We start from the raw sequence: 20,976 nt of genomic DNA on the forward strand, positions 1-20,976 counted from the left end.
AAGTTTCCAGATAGATTGCACCAATACTTCAACGTACAAAATCAAAAAGGCGCAATATGTATTTGGCGATTGTTTTGTCAACTAATATAACCTTAGATAGCAACACACGTAAAAAAGTCTGGTTGTTTACCAAATAAATTCAACACGAATATAAAAAAAGGCCTACAGTTACAGCTACGCAAAAACAGCACGGCGATAAGGTACCACTTATCTAAAAATAAATCCGATGTTTGCGCGTTTGACGTTAACAAGTTTTAGGCAGACTTGCATACTACTAAATCAAAATTTATTTCACCCTCGCAACTGACCGTCTGTTTGTCTCGTGGTAAGATTAACAGAGAATAAATCAGTTGCCAACAGCGACCCACCTTATAACTTGTCTGTGTTAAAATCTTAACCTGACTGTTGCAGGAACGGCCATTGACTTACAAAAGAACCAATAAGTATAAAGGTGCCCAACAGAGAATTTGAAAAACTCGTTCATATTGCAGTAATTACCTAAAAGCATTCGATCGATCAAATTTACGACAATTGTTTAGCAAAGTGCAGTTCTCTTTATTTTACTTCAAGGCTGTCAACGAATTCAACCACAGACGATACATTCACAATCCTAATCATAAAACCATCCAAGTACGTCAACTACCCACAAGCCGTTATTGGGATGAATAATTTTGCAGACGTTGACTTCTTGAAGCAAACGTACATCGGCATGCAAGGAACGTGGCGGTGGCCGTTACTAGCGACCGGTCTCGTGTGACGGTAAAGCAATTTCAAAAGCGAGGAAATCTCGCATTCGCTCTCTGGGGAGCGTGCAAGAAGATTGGTACCTATCGATCTGACCTTAACCAAACTGGGGTAAGACGCTGTATTGAAGTCAATGCTACTCTGGTTGAACTCTATGTACGTCTGTTGAAAGTTGTAAAACTGCTAATAGTATCGGGAATGGTAAAATTCAACAAACAAAACAATTGTGATTTATTAGCAGATCCATTCCATTTATCGCAACATTGCGAATTGGATTATCGATATTATACGTAACACCCTTTAATGCTTGAAAGTGTACAAGTCGAAAATGTGGTCATAGAAACGAAGTAGTCCCTTTATCATAGCGGGCCATTGATGCGCAACTAAGTAAAGTTTAGCCGGCGAAGGCATTGTAGCGTCATTTACTGAGCGTTGACCTAAGTTTGGTCTGGTAACGCGTCAGTTGTGTCTGTCTGTTTTAAACGTAAACTTTTACTCTTCCATTTGACTGATGACAATAACTAATGCCCATACGAAAGATTATAAACAGGGTGAATACCCGCGAAATTTTTACTAAATTTTCTTAAACACTAACCATCATTCACAATTCTATGAGTCAATCCACATTTAACAATACATTTTCATTTTTAGCGGTAAGTCTCTTGTGACGCAAACAACTAATAAAAGCTAGACAAACCCCTTAAATTAGATATTAGCGCTTTTTGCTAAATATAAACTTACTTAAAGGAAAGTCAACACGTCAGTAAACAAACTACCTTCCAGTTTGCGTTTTGCCTGACTTAGCAGTCTCATTCCAAGTGCACAACTAAAGATTGCAAAGCAAATTTTCGATTTTCTCCCTTTTGTTTTTGCGCGTGAAGCAACCAGGCTATTGACCAGTAGCAGTAGCGCAACATAAATAATTTAGACTGACAGAGAGATCTGGCAACAACAAGCGCACTGTCGCCGCAACTTAGGATTATAGTATCGCAATGCAGTTATTAGCGTGAGAGCCAAGGGTCAACTACCAATTTTGCCGCAAACAGACGTGGACTGACAAACTGGGGGATTTCGTAATTCCAGAACAGCTCGCACGAGGTTTTGTGATCGATGACACAGAAGTAATGTAGGCGCTGACCTAATTGGGATTAACTTCGTTTTCGCACAGTAATCTGATCCACGCCGAATTGAACACACCAGAACAAATCAGTGTATGTGCGCAATGTTTTAAAACACTCCGTGGTTTATTCAAACCATAGCCAAAAGGCCACACCGCAGCATCTCTCAATCAGATTTGCGTTGTCGTTTTGACAATTACGTCAGTAAACAAGCAAAATATTCTTGATACGTGTTGCAGGACAACACACATTACAAACTTTTAACGGAAAACAAACAACGTTACAAAACATTGTAACACAATTTATTTTATTTAGGAACATTTATGACAGTGATTAAAATAAATACACCTTAAACTGCGCCCTCCAATCTAGAACTTCATCTGTTTTACATTCAAAACTTGTGCTTGTGCAAACTATTACAAAACTACTGTTTGTTTGTTAGCACAGTAAACACTAGAGCCGCCAATAGTAAAAAAACGTTATAAATGTCTTTGTATTACGCCAGGTGACCACAATTTAGACTTAATTCTACCAATTGCCTTTTAAATTACTGGCCTTGAAGCTTATTGACAATGTTTGTGGGTTTGTCTATGGGCGGTTATTGAACACAATTTTATAAGACTGTTGCTAAACTCTATATTTTTATGACCCTTTGATAATAGTCCTATGACTTGCGCCCTCTATTCAAATAAAAATATGCATCATTGACCAACGCATCAAACATAGTAAAGGTCCTCGGCATAAAATATGCCGGTAAACAAATATTTTCTTTGCTAAGCATCTGATTGGTCGACTTAAATTTCTGAGAAGCGATGTTTCGCCGTGGAAACCAAAAATAACTAGGTTAGGTGGTTTATAGAGACCGATTGAATTGGATAAAAAAGCTAACAGCTATGCCTTATTATACACTCTTCGCCAACGTGACCAAATTATCGTGTAAAAAGATGGCTCTTTAGAACTGTCCGTTTTAATCCCTCCTCAGATTTTCTAAAAATGGATTAGCATGGCAAAGTTGATCTGCTTGCTGCATGCAGATATAGGAAACAATTCTTGTTTGTTTTAAGTGAATTGCTTTACGACTTGGGTTAATCACGGTCAAGCTTGCCGTGTATACGCGCCGATATAAAAGGCGGGGTGAATTATTGGTGGAAAAGCAAATGGCTTCGATGTGACGAAAATTGCAAACACCGTGTTGATAGTGTTATTTTGTCTGGACGAGTACTGATTGGTAAAAGCCTGGCTGGGGGGTGAAACTATTAATTCAATATCAATCCTGAATTACATTTATCTTCTTTTGAAATTGTTATTTAGAATACATTCCCCCTCCCCAGTGCTTCCCTGCGGTCAATGAAAAATTATCATTGTTTGAGCGAAAAGGGAGGTTAAAATTGACTTCTAGAAGATTTGTAGTTCGCGCAAAAAACGAACAATGTTTGCGTTTTTATATTTAAAGCTAGCAAGAAGTATAGTTTAGGCCTAGAGTTTAGGTGTATGGATTTGATAAAATTGTAAAAAAGTAGAATCTAAAATCGCAAACAGCAGTAAATTTACTGTTTTTTTAAGTAAAGCATAGGTCAATATTAACACCAACTGATTACTGACAGCATGGAAGCATTAAAATCACTATACAAAAATGAAATATTGCAGTAGACTTTGTCACACTAGAGTTACCAAACGAAAAAATATTACCTAATACCACCCAACAACGGTCATCGCTTCAGTATTGCCTCAATCCTACTAAAACATAACTTTGGATTAACAACAGCCAGTATCAGTTAATGACAAAGGAAATTGAATAAATTATTAAAGCGAACGACAGGGCCACAAGTATCAGATCAGCAAGCATGCAAAAAACGTCACCTATTTTATTTAGATATTGGTAACTACCAACAATGGTGGTCAGGTGGGTAAAGTAATAGGTCACATAATACATTTTTTATTTCTCGCCTTATTATATTTTTGCATGAATCCTTAAACCCTTAAATCCACAACCTTTCAGCTGTTGACGGCCGCATTGATAGTATTTATTTTTCTCATGGCCGTCAGCAGAATTTTTTCATAGATGGCGTCGAAAAGTTAAAAAATAGATCAGCCTATCTTCAAAGCTTTAACTCAAGTTCTTAGCCACCATTCTCTACCTCCTTGGACCCAACCCATTGACGGCACGGTACATATCCCTAGTTTGACAGGACAGCAATTACCACTTGACTACACATGCTCCAGGATACACAACAACTATTTGATGATCTTTGCGTTGCATGCATAAGTCGTAGTCCAAAACACTGCCAAAAACGTATAAATACAAAACTTTAGTTACAAGCGCAATACAATGCAATTTTATTTTTAATTCAATATCTTAGGTCGTATTACGCGAAAATTTAATGATTAGGTATTTTTTTCATTTTAGAAAAAATCATTGTTAATTGCCAATCTCCAAATAAAAATTCAGAACGCCTGTCGATTTTATTTGTTGGATGCAAGTGCTATCATGGCCGGTATTAGCATTCTTTAATTGACTTTATTAGCTTTCGTTCAACGCGTTATTACGCATTTTACGGCATCGAATGGCCGTATAGTCAGATTTCATTCATTCAAGATACTTATTACATTGGAAAAACACTAAAAACGCCAACAACCAGCTATGAAGAGACTACTGCAACGCGGCTGAAGTACATCGCTAAACTTTTACAAGTGAATGAGTGAGAAGTTACCAATGAAAGTGACCTATGGAACTCTAAATAAGGACAGTACATCCTTGTAGTTTTTAGCACCATATGTCAAACTAAAAACGAACCAGTAGTGGTAAATCATTCATGCAAAACAACAAGTAACCCTATATATATATATAAAATTACCAAGCGATCTTCGATATAGGTCTAAATGCAATTGAATCCATTTCTGCTATATTTTGAAGTAAGTATCCTTTCAAATGTATAAATAGTATATTAGAACCAGGTTTTTTTCATACTTGGCAGGAAATGTACAGTGACTTTTTGCCAGAAATATGTGCTAGTCAATTGGTAAGCTCACACAGTAATCAACCTGACTATTTTTAAACAATAGTAAAACTACTTTTTGGCACCTAAATGGCTCATTAAGCCCTTATTTATCGTAGGGCAAGATATCACTACTGCAAACACATTGGACATGTTTAGCAGATTCATGTTAACCATTATAAGTGTTGGAATTATTACATTTTTTAATCAATTTTTTTTTTTTTTCGAAAAAAACAATTATAAGTAATTTTTCAACTTGTCTCATGACAATAGATAAAAAAACAGGATTAAAAGCAATTGTAGACATGTGTTTACATAGTATATTCATAGTTATACACATAACATAAAAAATACACCATGAAAAGGGTAACACTTTCTAAACAATTTAAAACATTTTTCTTAGTAATAATTATAAATCAAAATATTTGAATTTGAGTGTGGTTTTGCACATTCATAATTAAAGATTTTACTTAAAAAGAATCTAATCAGTATTTGAACAGTACATAGCTGTTAACACTTAATTACTTATAATTTATGTTCTATTACATCCTACATGCAACCTACAATGCATAGATTTGGGTTTCTTAAAATATGCTTTTAAAAAGATAATACTTTTAGCAAAAATTTTAGGCTGTGTAACATTATTGCTTGTTAGAAACCCAACACTGGTCTACAATCCTACCACATTTTCTTTCTGGGGTTTATATTGCTAACATTATTCGATTTAGGGTGCAATTTAGTGCTTGGTTTTTGACAAACTTGTTTTGTAGCTTTAAAAAATTAAACCTTACTAGCACTGATCTAGAATCCTACCAAAACGAAAATTATTTGGATATGGGTGCGGTTAGTGTTTCGGTAGGTTAAGCAATGTTATTAAATAATAATACTTGACCAACACTCACCGATCCCCTAACCCAAATATTGTGCGTTGCTTTAATAATTGTTTCAACACTGTAGTAGGACTCTAGACCAGCGCACCTGTATTGCTAAAATTCATACCAAATTTTCGAAAAAAAGGTTGAATTGTGGTAGGATTCCAGTACTCAGATGTGTAAAAACATTATCGCACACCCCAGACCAAGTGCAAACTAGTAATATAAGAGCGAAACAATAGTTTATCAAATTTCGTTCGTTTTTACCTATGCTTGTTTTTTTTTCAACTCTATATGCACGAGCACTGCAAACATACATTTTTAAATCGGTTTACTTACAAATCTACTTAACCCCAGTCATCGTCTTAGTAAAATTTTTGACATTTTAAAAAAAAATTTAACAACCGAACACCACAAGAATAAAACATTGACCCTAATTCAGTTTAATAAGTCCAAAATATAGGCGAATTCCCTTTCTTAGGTGAAACACAACTTACTAGCTTTTATAGCGTATAATTTTATCACACCTGAGGCACTAACCCGCTGACATCTTCCTACACTTGCAGATAAAATAAATATATTATTTTACCCTGATTTTCGCTAATTGATTGTTCGAATATTTATTTTAACTCAAGATAAAAAAACAGGATTTTATGTTCTAGAAGTGCAATTTTGGTCGTTTGTCTAGAATCCTACATTTATTTTAACAGTAACGAAACGAGTTGTCAAAGTTAAAATCACAAGAAAAGGCATAAATATGTTGGAATTAATATAATAATAAGACTTGACCCACCCGAACTAAAACGCTAACACTCACGGTAACCAAAATTTGTTAGAGACATAAACCCCCAGACGAAAATGTGGTAGGATTCTAGACCGGCGCCCAGTTTTGCGTAATATTAATTTCAAGAATAATAGCCTTTCTAAAACTTTTAAAAGGCTACACAGTGTTCGTAAAAGTATGCCTGGTGAAAGGAGTTTCACAACCTGCGAAACATTTTATTTAGTCCTAAAGCGTTAAATTACTGGTTTCTCAATACCAAGCATCAACCTGAAAATTTGACACCATGCTTACTTGATAAATGAGATGAAATACTGTCATATTAATAGTCATCTCAATTTAAACCGTCTAAAAAGTTACTTGAACTTTAAGAATTTATCTTACCTGATAATCACAACCTTAAGTAGAACGATAACAAGCGTGCTGCCTCAACAACAAAAACTATCATTTTAAAACTTCTGGTTATATGCTTGGATTTTAAAAACAAAAGGAAGCCGCGGTAGTTGTGACATAACACCAGCCTTTGTTTCTCAATAAGCAAGAAATCACAAAATTGGATGGGCTACAACGTTTGTTACAAGATTAGTGAAACAGGTATAGTGCCTATTTTCCACAGGTACCAACACGTTTATGAGGCGAACAACATTTTATCGTGTTTTTTTACTTTTAAAAAGCTTATTGCTTCTTTTGGGACAAGATTTCGCTTATGCAGCAAAAGTAACAGGATAAAATATGACAAATTTATTTGCCAAATTCAGGCCAAGAATATTTGGTGGTTCGTTTAACATTTTTAAGTAAAATGATTAGGCCTCATATGCTGCCGCCAAAACGTCAAACGACTGGAGTTTATGCCAAATGCCAAAGACGCATACAAAAATTGAATTCTGTAAAAACAAACAAGATAGCAAAAAGCAAAGTTAGACTTTTGTATATTTTTCACTGTCTTGCATAAGTTTAACTTACTTTATTCTCAACAATTTTAAGAACCTTGGTTTTTATTTTAGTTAATATAACAGCTTTTAATGAAGAACAGAAAATAGATATTTATACAATTGGTAGAAAGTCATGAAAGTTTTACACACATACGTCATACGTGTACAACTACTGTGGTGTAGCCCTTCTGAAGTGGTTGTTTGATCAACGATAACGGCTTACCTATATAGTAAAAGTGTTCGACAGACTAAAGTCCAGAGGTGGGCAATTATTTTTAGCCGTGGGCCGCATGAGAAACCTAGAATGTTGTGGCGGGCCGGCACGCAATATGACGCCATACTCTGGCTGTATAAAACAAATGGGCTAACGAACTTGTCATTATGTTTAGAGTTGTGCGAAAATGTGGAATTTAATTGGAATTTAGAGAAGACCACAAACCCGTCGCGCAAAACGCGAAAAAATTGCGACTATGTTTGTTTTAAAAGGCAAAATCTAATTTAGATTTAGAGGGTGAAGTGACGCACTGAGCACAGATAAAAAATGTACATTGTTTGATATTAGCACTTCAAGGACGTTTGAATATGACTTGTTTGTTTTTGGTTTGTGAGCTGTTAGAGCAGGGCTGCGGAGTCGGTTAAAAATAAACCGAGTCCGACTCCGGCCAAAAACAAAATTCGAGTCCGACTCCCGAGTCCCGGGTCCGACTCCGGTCAAATGTGCGATTTTGTCGAGTCCCGAGTCCGGCCCGGACTCTACTGCCTGTATTTCACTAATTTACGTAACTAAAATAACGTGGATAATCAGCAATCCGCTTATAGAGGTGTCGTATAATTCATTCACTCACAATACATGGTTGGAAACATTCCGCCATATAATATTCCATCTTTACAATTTCCATTTGGCGGCCATATTAGTCTTAAAATTCGGTACTGCGCATGCGCATGTCGGACTCGGGTAGTTTTACAAGGTCTTACTCGAGTTCCGAGTCCCGAGTCCGACTCCTGCAAAAACAAACCGACTCCTCGAGTCCCGAGTCCGACTCCTACTCCGCAGCCCTGTGTTAGAGTAGGGGAAACCAGGGGCAAAACGGATGATCCCTATCTTTTCTCGTTAACGAAAGTTGTCAGCGTCAATATTTGTTTGTTGAACAGTGACTATCGTCAAAAAAACGTTTGTGACCAAAAATCGTGAGGATTTGATTTTGCACAAACCGGGGAGAGCATAAAATGTGTTCGGGTGATATTTATAGCCTATAAGGTTAGTAGGCTACATTAAAATTATGTGTTTGCTACTAAAGTTCGTGTAAAGGCGAAAGTTTATCGGAAACAGTTGGACTTTTCAGGTAACTAAACGGAGTAAAACTGAAGGTATAGTCCATTATTACTGGTATAACTTGAGTCAAAAAAGTTTTTGCGTTACTATACTATTCTGCTCTTTGGCCCACCAAAAAAATAGGCCCACCGCTAACAATTTAATAGGACCAACCGATGTTCAGTGGCGTAGCAGCCACTTGGCGGTTCTGGCTCTGCGCCAGGGGCGACAAGCTGCAAGGGGCGGCAAAATGAGGCTGCACAGTGCAAACAGCACGAGAAATAAAGTAATGCAAAGATAAAGTAAAACAAGAAAATTATTTAAGGATAGAACAACAGCTAAAAAGATCGAGTTGCTTCTTGCGAAAATGAAACATGTCAAAGAGAGTGGAGCTTTTTTTAAAAAGAAGAAGAAAGCAAGAGAAGCAGAATTAAAAAGCACGAGGGAGCTATGCTAAAATTTGAAACCTCTTCTGGTTCAAATGTTTCTTTAACATTACCAGAGAACGATTCAAATGAAAACGCTGATCTCCAGAGAGATACTGAAAAGATCAGCTTACCAGCAGAAACGCAAGAAACAGGGTCTATCAAAAGTAATACCAATGAAATCAATTTATGCATTGCCAGTTATATATAGAGACGAAGGTGAAAATAACGACGACGCAGTTGCAGTAGTCAACAGTTTGCCCAATGATGTGGCCATTGGCCTGAATTTAGAGATCACCATTTGAGAGTTAAGCTAGTCAAAGCAGGACCAGAAAAGTATCAAAACAATAGCCCATTTGCTTCCAGCAGCAGAATAATTAAAGTTGGAGATAGCACTAAGCTTGAGCAAAGAAGTGTTTCCAAAGAATGGTTCTATAAAATATTCAAAAACGGTGACAGAATTTTGAGAAGTTGGTTATTATATTCAAAAAGGAATCTGGATTGTGTAGGCCTATTGTTATTGTTGTAAGTTGTTCCACTTTACTGGCTGTGCTTTATTTATCACAAAATGTTTCAATAATTTTTGGCATTTAAATCCACGCATATTTGAGCATGAGAATTCCAAAATCCACAAAGAATGCATGGAAAATGACAAGAACATGCAGAAACATATGGATGAAGAACGTTTTTTTTTCTAGGGACATTGTGAAGCTTTTGAATCCAACAACCAAGGGAATTTTTTAGAGACCGTGAAGCTTCTGGCAAAATATAGTCCCGTACTGTGCAAACACATTTCTGATATTCGTATTTTCTAAACGATGAACTACTAATCTTTCTTCCACTATTCAAAATGAGCTTATTTTGCTTCTCAGTAAAAAGGTCAAAAGCATCGTTCTTGAAGAGGTGCGCGAAGCTAAATATATTGCTATTATGTGCGACAGTACTCCGGACATATCACATACTGATCAAATGACTCTTTAGTCAGATATGTAACAATCAAAACCAGTATTGCCCAACTGAAGGAATCGTTTTTGAATTTCTTTCCGTTGAGCGGAAAAACGGCAGCTGAAATTTCTCAATCTATTCTAGATGAACTTGAACTGAACGTGATGATTTGTAGGGGACAAGGCTACGACAACGCATCTACTATGTCGGGAATTTATACTGGAGTTCAGCAAAAAATCAAAAACGTAAATCCAAAAGCACTATTTGTACGAGACGGGCTCAAAACCAAAATGTGCACATTGTGCGCACAATGAACACAATGTGCATTCGAAGGTGCACATTGTGCGCACTATGTGCACTTGTCATATGTGCACGAACCAAAATTGTGATACTTTTTGTTCACGATATTGGTTATCGGAATAAAATTTCACGTTTTAGGCACCCCTACCCAATTGCATGTTGATAGGACCTTTAAAACGTAAGGCAACACTTCTTGTATTTAAAGATCTATGTTTGACCATTTTTAAACTAATTCAACTGCAATATTGCATTTTAATCTGGTTAACTTAGAAAAAAAATTGTTAGAATTAGTTGAACATTGAATAGCGATACGTCTGCTTAGATTGTTTGTTTTTTAAATGATCAATGACTCCTGAAAATAACTTTCGTAATTAGTGGCTCGATCGACCTCTCTGATTCACTGCATTTAAAAAAATACAAGCATTTTCATATGAAATATATTTAAAATGAGTGATTGTATAACGTTAAGTCAGGCTATAATTCCGTAAATTTAAAAAAACTTTAACAAAACCAGAAAATTGAAAGCGTCACGGCACGCATATAGCACAAAAACAATTAAGGGAACAAAAAAAATACTCACTACAGGGCGTAAACCAATCGTAATATAGAAAAAGGAAATGGTTGAATACAAAAATTTTAAACGAAAAGCGCAACCTAAACTGCAGCAGCAATATTTCCGAAAAACTTTAAGCAAGATTATAAACGAAATACTATCGATAGATAGGTATTATGAAAATGCGACAGAAAAAAATTAAATATAACCTCAAATGATAAAGGAAAATGGAATTATAGTAAAAATAAATTAAAGCTGAACAAAAAATAAAAAGCTATCGAAATAAAAATATTAAAAATCAATTACACTGAAGAGAAATTAAAGACGAACGTAGAAAAATGCTACAGAAACATAAAAAAATATATATTGTTAGATAACAGAGAAATAAATAATAACTGAGAAATTTTCGTCAAACACTTCGAGCAATCAATGCTCGTTTAACAGCCCTGTAAGTGACATTACCTGACGTGGCATGCCATAGCATTGTGATTTTACATTAAAATATGGCCTTTCGTGTTTGTAAATATGTATTGCAGAATTACTCATACAATTTTAAGTAACGAAAAATCGGGTGAGAACTGCGCGGTCCTTTTCCACGGAGATCGTTTTTCGGACAAATACCGCCTTACCATCACAATCGATGGAAAAAGTGATCAAGGAACACTAAGTGTGAACCTTTTTAACCACTTTCGGCGCACATGCACATTAAGAGCACATCAAATTCACGCAAGGTGCACATTAGATGCAGATTTAGTGCACATTTGGTTATATATCGCACGTGGACAATGTGCGCACAATGTGCGCACAATGTGCACCTTCAAATGGGCACTGAACCGTGCACATATCACACGTTTTGGTTTTGAGTCCTGTTGATTCGTACCGTGTGGAAATCACACACTGAATCTTGTAGGTGTTCATGCCGTCGGATCGTCGCAATTAAGCGACAGATTTTTTGCTGCTCTACTCATAGATGGGATGTCCTTTAAAGCATGCGCCAATCGCACTGAAGCGAGTGATTGTTACGCGATAGAGCGCACATCACGCTGCTGTAAAGGCCCTTCACGCAGGGTTTGATGAGATTATGGATGTTCTATAGCGGCGTGGTGTTCAAATGGTGGATCTCGATCCGGTTTCAGATCCGGATCTTTCAACTTTTTGTGCGGAGATTCTAATGTAGTCTTGAAAAAAAAAACTTTCTACGGTATTTTCATGTGGACACCAATTGTCAGTGTTGATGAATTTTGTAAAAAATCAAGCCCGCCGCCTCTTTGACAAACTATAGATACGAGTCCATTTCAAATACTTTTTGACTATTTTAACACGTAAGTGCAAAAAAATTTAGCGCTTCGCGCGAATGACCTTTCTACGTCCGGTTCTTTTACGGTTTGATGCTCTTTATTGAGCTAGATTAGCGCCTTGTTACCGTTGTGCCGTGGAAAGCTGCCAAGTGCGTCGCGGACAAATGGAAAACGTATTCAAAAATATTGGACATGTATATTTTTTATTTTCGGCAATGTAATAAAAATTGCAAGAAATTTCAAAGAAATGCCGCTGTACCAAAAAAACAAAATCGCGTGCCCTGACTTAGAAACATTAACAAGCACTAAACTAGATTAACTATTAAAGCTGTCGCGTTTCTTCAAAGTACTTTTATTACACTTTTTATTAGGAGTATGGATGACGATGTGTGGACTCGAATTTTAAACCAAACAAACGTATTTTTGGGCGCTTTGCGCCAACACTTCCCTGCCTTAAATGTGATTAAACACGTTTTTTAATGCAAAAAAAAAACGAGGCCCGCCTGATTTACAGTTGTTCTAAAATTTCAAAAACACAATTCTTAGTTAGCATTTTGTGCGGCTTTTTTGAGTTTGGTTTAGGCCCGCGACTAGAAAAAGGTTGCCGACCCCTGGTCTAAACCATCTCATCATTTTTCTCACTGAAACATATCTTGCAGCTGTAGCACTTTTTTTACAAACTTATAAATATGTTGTAGGGTAAATTTAAATAAACTGTGGTGGATCATTACAGAAATTATTTAAACACCCCTGCTGTAGAGGAACTAGACAAAAATATTCTTAATACACGAGGTGACGCTCATAGCATTCTAAAAGCGATTCATAGTATTCCAAAAGCCAGAATTTTTCTTTCTTTTCCTTCTTATGTTTTTGGAAAGTAATCCTGCGAGAATCTCATGATACTCAAACTTACTTGCAGCAAAAAGGACTGCTGTTAGCGCAATGCTCTAACAAGATGAGAGCGTTTGTCAACTTTTTAGTGGAAGAACAAGATAATCAGTTAAACGTTCTGTGGATGCAGCGATCAAAAAATGCACAGTGCTAGAGATTCCAATTGAAGATTGGAGAGTTCGCAGAATATGCTGGCCTTTAGTGTTGTTGGAGAAGTAAGACGATGCATGTTTCAACCTTTGGACTGATTTAAACTTGAAGCTGAAACTAGGTTTTCCGGCATACACCACTTGAATGATATGTTTGGATTTTTAAATCCTTACGCGCTGCCGCAACCCGAAAGTCACAATGGATTCACCAACGCTTTTAAAAGCACTTATGACGACGAGGTGAAGTGGGAGTTAGCTGTGGTGCAAAGCAGCGAAACCACGTTTGATCGTAATGCAACAGCGTTTGATGTTTTACAGTGGTTAGCTAAATCACACCTACTTGATTCGACACCATATTTATGCTTGTGTCTGAAACTTTGATCTTACCATTGGTGTTTGGATTGCGAGCTGTGAGAGGAGTTTCTCAAAGCTCAAGAGGATAAAGTCGTATTTACGTTCTCACCATGAATGATGATCGGCTATCAGCTCTATCGATTCTTTCTATAGAAAGAGACTACGTTCAAAAATTGGATTTTGAAGATATTAGCCTATCGAGGCGGCTATTGAATTTGTTTTGTAGCATTTATGAGCAGTACCACAACAGTCGATCACAGACATGTCACATGTAATCGTTTTCTAACGTATCTGTTGTATTATTGATGCATCTTTGTCTGATTATTACTAATTGCTCAGGCGAACACGTATTTTCAGTCCTTAAAAGAGACTAAACTAAATGCGTTCGTCTGTGTACCAAAATAGGTTGCATTCCTTAGCTCTATACTCGAGATTTTAAAATAAAATAGACAGCTTTAAAGTTTTTAACGGCTTTGATTCATCTAAGGCTAGAAAAAATGCCAAATGAATCTGTTTGATAAGTGAATCAAAAATCTTATTTCATGTTAATTCTGGTTGGAACAATACGCATAATAAAAAAAAAACAATAGGCCTGTGAATGCCCTACAGCCCCAGGTCCATGAAAACCTTAATTCGGTCGTGCAGACATACCGTACCAATTTCATCTCAAACCACAGTGGATATGACGAAAATTATAAAAAAAAAAAACTTCTAATGACACCTCAGCAACAAAAATGTGCCTATAAACACAAAACAGCTTCCAGAAAGCTTTAGCCATACCGGTAACAGGAAATGTACTAATTTTTATATGCCCGATAAACCACTACTACTCTAGCGTTGTGTGATATCGGAATCTATATTTCTTTCCGATTTAAATTAGATGGACAAATTATTTTCTGATTTAACCCGAACCAGACAGAATTACATTCCGATTTAAAATTTTATACTGTTCAACTTAAACTTAAATCGGATAAAATTGCACTTCGATTTAAGCTAAATCGGACAAAGGCAATTGTTCAGATAGCCTAAACCAGAGGTTTTCAACCTATGGGCCATACGTTGTTTTCAGTGGGCCACAGAGCTTTGCATACAGCGATATCAGATATCAGGTCATTATGAACACTTAAGAGTCCGACAAATAAATACCTAATGTTATGTTGGTGAATTTATTTCTTTTTACATAGTGTTAGATTTCTCGCCACCCAACGTGTGTGGTACGGATGTCGGGAAGGTTGCCCAAATGTAGCAACTTCAATAATAATTACAACTTTTTTAAAACCGATGTTACCTTCTATCGTCATAAATAGAATACCGGTACTGACTTAACCAACAGGAACTGCCAGAAATATAAAAATACAACAATTGCTTAACCATGCGCTCGAGATTAACCATGCGCTCGAAAACAATATAATATCATTGTAAATATATTATTGGCATTTTGTGATAGTCTTGGGTTTTGTTTCGAAAAATATCGGAAGCTTCAAAATACAAAGCACCAATGTCCAGTTTCATTTTCGAAATGCTATTAAAAGCCCTCCGTTTTTTGTCAGCTATTGCAAGGGAGTATAATTTTAAGGACTTTGACTGGCTTCAGAAAGTCTGTAAAACCGCAAATCAGAACATTAAGCAAAGTATTACATAAAATTTGCATTTCATTAAACTGCTCCTTTTTCTATTGGCTGCCCATGATATTTGCTGCCCCGCTTTATATATTCAGCTACTCGGCTGGGCGGTCCCAAGCCACGCCATAAAGTATCGGGCGACGTAACACATTTGAAATAATGTACAAGATTTATTAATTTATTTTGTTGTTGAAACTTGGGTGTTTTTCATTAAGCGTTAATGGGCCAACGCCTTTTTTTACTAATTTAGTGGGCCATGAGCAAAAAAAGGTTGAAAACCCCTGATATAAACGAAATAGTTGTTTTGGCTTATATAAACGGCGTTCCATAGATTTGCGATTGAAAGTAATAAGTCCACTGCTATTTAAAACAAAGGGTTTCTGCAAGCAGACTTGGAAAACTAGATAATTCTAGTTTTCTAATTCAATGAATTTAGAGCAAAATGCGACTAATTCTAATCTTATTCGTGAATTGCTTGTGTGCTCTAATCCTGGTTCTATTCTAATTAAAACGTAGTTTTAACAGTCTAAAAAGCATATGCTATGCTATGCTAAAAGGCTTTTAAAACTTAGCACACACATATTTGTCATTCACATTCTTATTAAAATAGGCCTACTTCTCAAATTAAATGTAAGTGATTGTGAATAATCAAATGTAATTCTAGTTCAAATTCAGTTTGTTACGAATTCGGTAATTCTAAATAATCTAATTTCAGAAAACTCAAAATGATCTAATTCTAATCTAATTTGGAAAAAAATGAAATGCTCTAATTTTAATTCTAATCTAATTTTAAAAAGCTACAATAAATCTACTTGTCCAAGTCTGTCTGCAAGCATTCATTCGATAACTTTAGGAGATTTTATTATTCATGTGGACATGTTATGTTTTGTCATTGCCAAAAAACACTACAACCTCCGAACTAATTAAATTTTAGGTGCTTATATTTCCCAGTAAACTGGTATTTTTGTGTCGATGTGTGCAGGGCGGCGGAGTTGGACTCGACGAAGTCGGTTTGTTTTGCTGGAGTCGGCCTCGAGTAAGACCACGAAATACTACCAGAGTCCCTAGTCCGACGTGTGCATGCGCAGTACAGAATTACATGGTTAAATGAATTAGGTATGACACCCCTATGAGTGGTCTGCTCTACGGTCATGTTCTACGCTTTTAACGTGATTTTAAAGCCCGTTCTACCTTTTCCATATAATGAAATTTAAAGTGGAAACCGATGGGTGTGTTTAATATATATTACAGAGAAAACAACATTAAAAAAGCATCATTTCAAGTTATACAAAATACATAGCATTAAAACAGTTAAATACCCTAATAAACCTGGGCAAATCAGGGTGTTTCTTATATATATGACACAATAAATAAGATAAAAACAGATAAAAAGAAAGTAAACCAAAAAGTCGTTTGCTGGAAGATTATTGCGCGATGCCTAGCATTCACTTCTATGAAAGGTATTCTTGCAGCAGACCTATTTTTCACTTGGAGCGTTAGCGAAAATGTCCACTTTAAAACACGGGTACAATACGCTTCTCAACACCATAATGTTTGGATTTTTTTTGTGGCCTAATAAGAATAAATCGTTTTGTGATCATAATAGCGATGTATGTTATCCAAGTTTTTCCACCATTCTAATAAGTGAGTTCGTGCAATGAGAAGAAACCACGGCGTAAGAGGCACATTGCTTTCTTTGCACTCTTGTAAAAAGTTATCAAACTCTGTCAATGGCACCCACTCAACCTGCGAAACAAAGCAGACGTTGTTGCGCCGCATAAAAGACTTGATAGGAATTGGCGACATATAGTAATTTGTCACATACCACAGAACGATTGGTGTTATCAATAGAAACAGCGTTTCCAAAAAATTAATACCGAAATAGCCACAGTTAGAGGCGGATCTAGGATTTCTGTTTGGAAGAAGATTAAAATAAGATGTCATCACAACGCGACGTCATAACATGCCGTCATGAAACAAGTTAAAAACTTTCGATTTTCGTCAATCTCGTACGTAAATGAGCAACTAAAATTAGGTTTGAAAACATCTAAGGCGAAGGCGGCAGAGCGTTTGATAAAAAATTGCGTTTATTTACTTTAAATTGACAAAACATTTCATTTAAAAAAAAGGCGTGTGACACACAAAATCCTTATTCGCACATTGTTACATGCAATATCATCTTTGTTTGAGCAAGTAGCTTTAAGGCGATCGCGTCACAGCTGTATAGCTGTACAGAAACGTCGAAAAAGTTACCCTAAAGTTGTTACCTACAGTTACAATACAATGGCCTTATGAGAAAGATATTCACACGAAGGGCTAAAATAAAAATACAGTTGTGCTACAAAGATTATTCTCGCAACAAGTTTAAAATCTTACAAAGCAGAACAAGTTCTCGACTACTCAGAAATTCTTTTAAATTTACCTACCTAAAAGCAAAAAAACATGTACTTTTGGGATGGCCCCTTCAGAATAAACCCTGGCCAAAGTACCTTTGTTAACTGCTACCATTGCCTCGGTTTATTGTTTTACCAAACACGATTGGTATGAAAACATAAGAAAATATTTTTTTACATTTTAAAGGACCCTTTAGTTTTATAGAAACGAGATTGCTAAACTAAACGGAAATACAACATGTGGTCTATTTATCTTTTTTTTATAATTTTTGCGAGTTATAGATAAACAGCAGCAATATTAGAACAAACCTTGATAGAACTAGAAGTAACTATTCACCTGGGAAACTTCATTTTCATTGACATTTAGTTCAACATCTTGTTGGGAAATCAGCACATAGTCAATTTCATGCTCACCCCAAGTCTTGCCACATGCAGCTTTGTAATGTATTCTGGTTATGTAATCAATCTCAGATACCGGTAACTAAATTGTAAAAAAATATATGCTCCTTTACTTTTATTAATGTGATATACTATACAGAAATATCTAATAAATTCTGCAAAGGTTTAAGCAGGTAAATGTTATTTTACTATGCCAACACACAAGGGTATTTTTTTTCAATATGAAAAATATATTTTACCTGATCCTCTGGTACACCTAACTCGTAGTTTGTTCTTCTTTGTGCAGCTCGCTTCACGCCAACAGCATTATCAGCAAACATCTCATGTTGAGTAAATAGTGGATGACTACAGCAAGTATTTGTAAAATAACCTGTTACAAATTGTATTCTTTAGGGATGTCAGATATTTTTTGACTGGCAGTCGATACCCAATGTCATGTGTTGCCAAATTGAGATTAGTCTGATACTTGGGATGATATTGGTGCCTGTCTGATACAAAATTGATACAGGGATTTCATCTGTGGTCTGTGTTCCAACACATGAATTTCTACCTTGAAAGGCTAATTTATCCAAAATAGTAAATTTATCTAAAAATACCTCAAAAAGTGACAGTTCAGTTTAATCTATTTTTCTTGCTTGAGCATTATAATCATGTCATTGGGTATCAGATCGCAATACCTTTCTGACATCCCTAGTATTTATTCCAATAAATTTATGTATACCATGGTTATTTTAAATAATACATTGGGTTGTTGCTAAATTGTTGCTTAAACAATTAAACATGAAGAACATGTATATAAAAATTATTTTAAGGTCCACAGGTACTATAACAAAAAGTTATATACAAATAACTAAAAAGGGTAAATAAATTCTCAATTTAGATATGTAAGACAAATGATTTTAACAAAATTATAAAATAAGGGTTCTTTATATTTGAAGTAAATAACTTAACCCATTTGTTTACCTGGAAACGTTATCTTGGAATTTGCACGTTTCTGCATTAAGAGTTCATGTTTTGAATTAAAGATAAAAAGACTAAAAGCTCTATGAAGAGGTGGTCCAAGCTCAAGAAGGTGACAATCCATTTTTGACCTTGAACCAACAACTTGATCTTTATTATTAACTTCTATGCATTCCTCTTTTAGAAGTTCAATCTAATTGTTAAAGCAAAACAAAAATTAGGGTTAGCAATTATTTATGAAAATACACCACACTTTTTTTTTACATTACAAATGAACATCCAATTCTACTTTGCAAATATATTTTTTTATGAAAAAGATTTTATGTGGGTGTAATAGACTAAGAGTTCAAAATATTGCATTGGAGAAATTATGCTTTAGTATTTATAGTATTGCCAAAAAAATATTGTGATAAACCTGGGTTGAATCATAACCGGAAAAATTAAATGATGGCTTCTTTGCCAAACATGTTTGGTGTGTAGAAAATGCACACTTTGAAGTTTCCACAACAAGACTAAGATTTCTTGTTAATATTTTTATCATGCTGTACAACTGTAAAAAAGTAAAAATGTAATAATAATATTGATGCAAAACTTTAAATAGGTTCTGATAGACAGTAAATTATTATATATTTACTAAAATAGGACAGTAAATTGTGTTGTAAATATTTTCACTTTTAAGAATGTTACCTTGAAGCCAATGACTTGGCAAGTAAAAATAAAATCACTGCTTTATTCAAATAACTCGAATTAAGCCAATTCAATAAATGATCAAACTCAAACTTAGGTTATTTACTTCAACTAATTGACATTAAGTTTGGAGGTGGCTATTTGACTGGATCGCTCATTTACATTTGTACCTATACATTAATCGATTTGGATTCGGGTTCGGGTTAGCATTTTGAAGGTGGTAGTATTAGATTTATTTTTTCAGAGTTTTGCATAATCTTAATGATATTTTTTGAATCAATTTAAATTACTCTATTAGCCAGGTAAATAGCCTTTAGGAAGGGCCTAATTGACAGGATCGCTCTTTTATACTACACTCGTTAAGAATTATATGTTGATTAAACTACTGGTGTTCGGTTGAATAGCCTCTTTCTATACTTTAGTCAAATTTGGGGTTTACTTTGTTAAGCGTAAAAACCTTAACTTGCTAATTGTTAATTTTTTTAATGTTTTTTTTGAGAAATTTAGAAGGTGTCACCTATTTAGGAAGTCAAATACTTTTTTTTAAAGTCAAAGATGTGACTTGATTTTTAGTTGTTTTCAAAAACACTTATTTCGGACTTAGCTACTCGATTTTGCTAATATGTTTGTTGTTTGGTGTTTTTGTCACCATTGTGCTTGTGCAGTGTTTACTACATATTTCATGATACTTCTTGCCAGGATCTTGGGTGCCCAACATTGCCAAATTTTAAGTTTAGAATTCTACCACATTCCATTTATGAATTTCAAGAGAGTGCAATTTACTGATTTATAAGTGTACACAAATTGCTTTAAAACATCTTGGTATGCAGTGTGCACCTACCACAGATACAACAAAAATCACTATTCACTTTGATTTCCCTATGTGTTACACAAGCGGGCTGCGCTTTTAACATTTGGTGCACAAAGTCACCATTTCAGATCGTGTTGGGATATGCCAGGGTCACTTCTGCCAACATTTTTTAACTCAATTAGTGTGCACACCTAAATTAATAAATTACAAACCTAAAAAAAAGTTAAGCTGCTGTAGGATTTCAAACCACAGGAAAGCATCTAAAACTTGCTTGTGGCAGGTTGGAAAGTTATAGGTCTGTTGCATGGATTCCTAGAAAGCTTTAGTGTGAATCATTCCTACTACACTACTGGTCAATGTGTCTATTTCAGGAATGTAGGCCTACTGAAATGTTGGAAAACTGGTCTGTAGTGTGGTAATATGTTAATTCTCAG

At 35.4% G+C, this 20,976-nt stretch overlaps 1 protein-coding gene across 1 annotated transcript; it reads right to left on the reverse strand.

Moving 5' to 3' along the window:
• Positions 1–16,524: 16,524 nt before the first annotated feature.
• Positions 16,525–19,590, reverse strand: LOC146164410 (isopentenyl-diphosphate Delta-isomerase 1-like). The gene is made up of 5 exons (XM_083382092.1): positions 19,460–19,590; positions 19,048–19,237; positions 18,324–18,454; positions 18,023–18,166; positions 16,525–17,038 (listed from the first exon to the last, which is right to left on the reverse strand). Exons 1-5 carry the CDS (start codon positions 19,583–19,585, stop codon positions 16,865–16,867), a joined length of 765 nt encoding a protein of 254 aa, XP_083238218.1. The 5' UTR covers positions 19,586–19,590; the 3' UTR covers positions 16,525–16,864.
• Positions 19,591–20,976: the final 1,386 nt, after the last annotated feature.

Source organism: Ascidiella aspersa, chromosome 2 (assembly GCF_963924565.1).
Source record: "Ascidiella aspersa chromosome 2, kaAscAspe10.2, whole genome shotgun sequence".
Lineage (NCBI taxonomy): Eukaryota > Metazoa > Chordata > Ascidiacea > Phlebobranchia > Ascidiidae > Ascidiella > Ascidiella aspersa.

What these genes read in the sequence shown, in the direction of transcription:
- LOC146164410 (XM_083382092.1), bottom strand. Translation starts at nt 19,585, where the DNA reads ATGATAAAAATATTAACAAGAAATCTTAGTCTTGTTGTGGAAACTTCA. An exon ending in CCGGTTATGATTCAACCCAG is followed by an intron (nt 19,238 to 19,459) that starts GTTTATCACAAT and finishes TTTAACAATTAG; the next exon opens with ATTGAACTTCTAAAAGAGGA. An exon ending in ATGAAAATGAAGTTTCCCAG is followed by an intron (nt 17,039 to 18,022) that starts GTGAATAGTTAC and finishes TTTGTTTCGCAG; the next exon opens with GTTGAGTGGGTGCCATTGAC.